The sequence below is a fragment of the Mus pahari genome, chromosome 14, assembly GCF_900095145.1.
Source record: "Mus pahari chromosome 14, PAHARI_EIJ_v1.1, whole genome shotgun sequence".
In the NCBI taxonomy this organism is placed as follows: Eukaryota; Metazoa; Chordata; class Mammalia; order Rodentia; family Muridae; genus Mus; species Mus pahari.
The window spans coordinates 38,191,301-38,193,649 of record NC_034603.1 but is presented as its reverse complement, the minus strand read 5'-3'; the positions used below and the strand labels follow the sequence as shown (position 1 = coordinate 38,193,649).

General features: G+C 50.0%; 1 protein-coding gene across 1 annotated transcript in view; it reads left to right on the top strand.

Annotated features, from left to right (window-relative positions):
- The first annotated feature begins 1,657 nt into the window (after nucleotides 1-1,657).
- The window catches only part of LOC110332116 (arachidonate 15-lipoxygenase), an 8,585-nt gene continuing 7,893 nt past the window's right edge, over nucleotides 1,658-2,349 (top strand). The window contains exon 1 of the mRNA XM_021213121.1: nucleotides 1,658-1,798. Coding sequence (XP_021068780.1) covers nucleotides 1,664-1,798 — 135 coding nt within the window. The 5' untranslated portion in view covers nucleotides 1,658-1,663. The remainder of the gene's footprint in view (nucleotides 1,799-2,349) is intronic.

The following is a 2,349-nucleotide window of genomic DNA, read 5'->3' as shown; positions in this document are numbered from 1 at the left end:
TTTTTAAATTGAGCCACACACACGGATCTATCCAGGGATACTCACTGTTGTGACTACCAATCTAGAGGGAGCCCTGAGCCGAGTGAGCTGGGGTGAAGGTAAAAATCACAGGTATGGTGCCTCCTATTGAAATAGTTGTGATGCCCATTAGCAAGCAGGACAGGATATGAATGTTTAAGAAGAATAGGGCACATTTGTGTCACCATGGCATTTCTGTTTGATTCAGGAGCAGAGAGCCTTGCATTTACAGAAACAGAACAATTCAGGCCAGCAAAAGTTCCTGTAAGCACCATACTTGCCTGAGAGTAATGCTGACCTCAGTTCTACTGGCGGTCGGGTCAGGACTTAGCAAATACTTAATTCTTATTTCAATGGAAGGGGTGTGTTAGCTTGGGGATGTGCACAGAACTGACTCATAGTGGAGACTGCCATTCACTATAGACACATTTTCACTGTCTTTGTTTAATTCAGTTTATAACACTCCATGCCGGAATGGCACCAAAGGTCATTTTATTGCTCTTATTAGTCACATGGCCTGAGAGTCTTTGTGTCCCATGTCTCCCTAGAGAAGGATGTGTGTACATTTGTATTCAGCTCAGTGGATTCCAGGTATAACAACAGTTAACAACAGACGTATAAGCCGTGCTGGATGCGGTCTTGGCCTAGGAGGAGCTCCTGTGAGCCGGTGATACGGACACACAGATGACCAGGGTCCAACATTAACCAGGCATCAGCTGAAGTGCCTCTGGGGTAGGCAGTGTAGAAGCTGGTTGTCTCCAGGTGGGGTGTAGAAGGCACTTCACTGAGAAGCTAGAGTATCTTCAGGATTTGGAAGAATGAGTAGAGTGGACCCCGAGTACACAGTTCTTCAACAAAAAACATGGAGTCTTTGGTGGTGTGTCTGGGGAAAGGGGATTTCCCCAGGAGTACAGTGTGGGGAAGGGAGAAAATCAGGTTTCTGAGGGCTTCGAAGGTCAGGTAATTTGAGGTTTTATTATGCAGACAGACATCAGGAGATGTCTGGATGCGTTGAAACTCACAGGGATGATCCCAGAGCCTGCCTTAGGATGGACAAAGTGTACAGAGCTGGTAGAATTAATTGGGTGGCTGAAACGTGCCGCCTTTAAATGCTGCACAGCACCTGCAACCTTAAGATTATCCTTGTGCTTGGGTAAACCCACTCGTGATGCGCGCACTTGAGAGTGGATGTGTGTGTGTGAGTGTGTATGTGTGTGCATGTGGGTATGTGTGTGTGTGTGTGAGAGAGAGAGCATGTACGTATGTGTGTGTGTGTTCGTGTGCGCGCGCGCTGTGGTGGAAAGTGGTGGTGGGGGGGGGAGGGAGGGACTGGACCAGAAGTTGATTCTTTCTTGCATGTTTTCTTTTCAAATCCCTATCTACTTCTCCCTCCTATCCTCCTCTCACCAAGATGACTTTTGAGAGCTCAGCTTTGCCCAGAGCCCCGCCTGTTTTGGGCTGGAAGGAGGCCCCCAGCAGGTGCTGGGGCCCCCAGCAAGTGACAGAGGCGGGGTTGATTGGCGGGGTTGATTGCCACCTACTGCTCAACCCTAAACAAGACTTCTGAAGGGGCGGGGCCTCGGCTTTCTTATTTAGCCCGTCTACCCCTCTTGATTTTCAGAAGGGAGAAAACTTCATCTGCAAGATGGGTGTCTACCGCATCCGCGTCTCCACCGGGGACTACGCGTACGCGGGCTCCAACAACGAGGTCTACCTGTGGTTGGTCGGACAGCATGGGGAGTCATCTCTCGGGAAACTGTTAAGACCCTGTCGGAACTCGGTGAGCTGCGTAGAGCTCTGGCTGTCCGGGGAGGCGGCAGGGTTGGGGTCTGGGGTGGAGCAAAATCAGAGAAATCCCTAGGAACCCTGTTGCGTGGCCCCTGAACTCTGAGGAAGGAGCTCACAGCCTCGGAAAGCGGAAAGGGTGCACAGAGGCATTCGGTGAGCGCTCAGTAACAGTTGCTGCCTCCTGGCCTCATTGAGTGGGATATTTCTGTGCGTCCCTCACTTCACAGAACTCTGAACTCTGCTGTACAGTAGTGCCAGTATCAGTAGTGTTAGCTGCCCGGATGTCTAATTTTTTAAAACTTAAGATTTACCATCTTCTCTGCAGATTCTGGATCTCCGATTTTAGGGCTGAGTGGGTGGTAAGACTGGAAGGAAAAAAGGTGGGAGTCAGAAAGCTGTACTCTGCGATGCTCCCTGTTTATATGTGGCTGGTCTGGATCTCCTCTCCTCTTCTCTTCTCTTCTCTTCTCTTCTCTTCTCTTCTCTTCTCTTCTCTTCTCTTCTCGTCTCGTCTCGTCTCGTCTCGTCTCGTCTCGTCTCGTC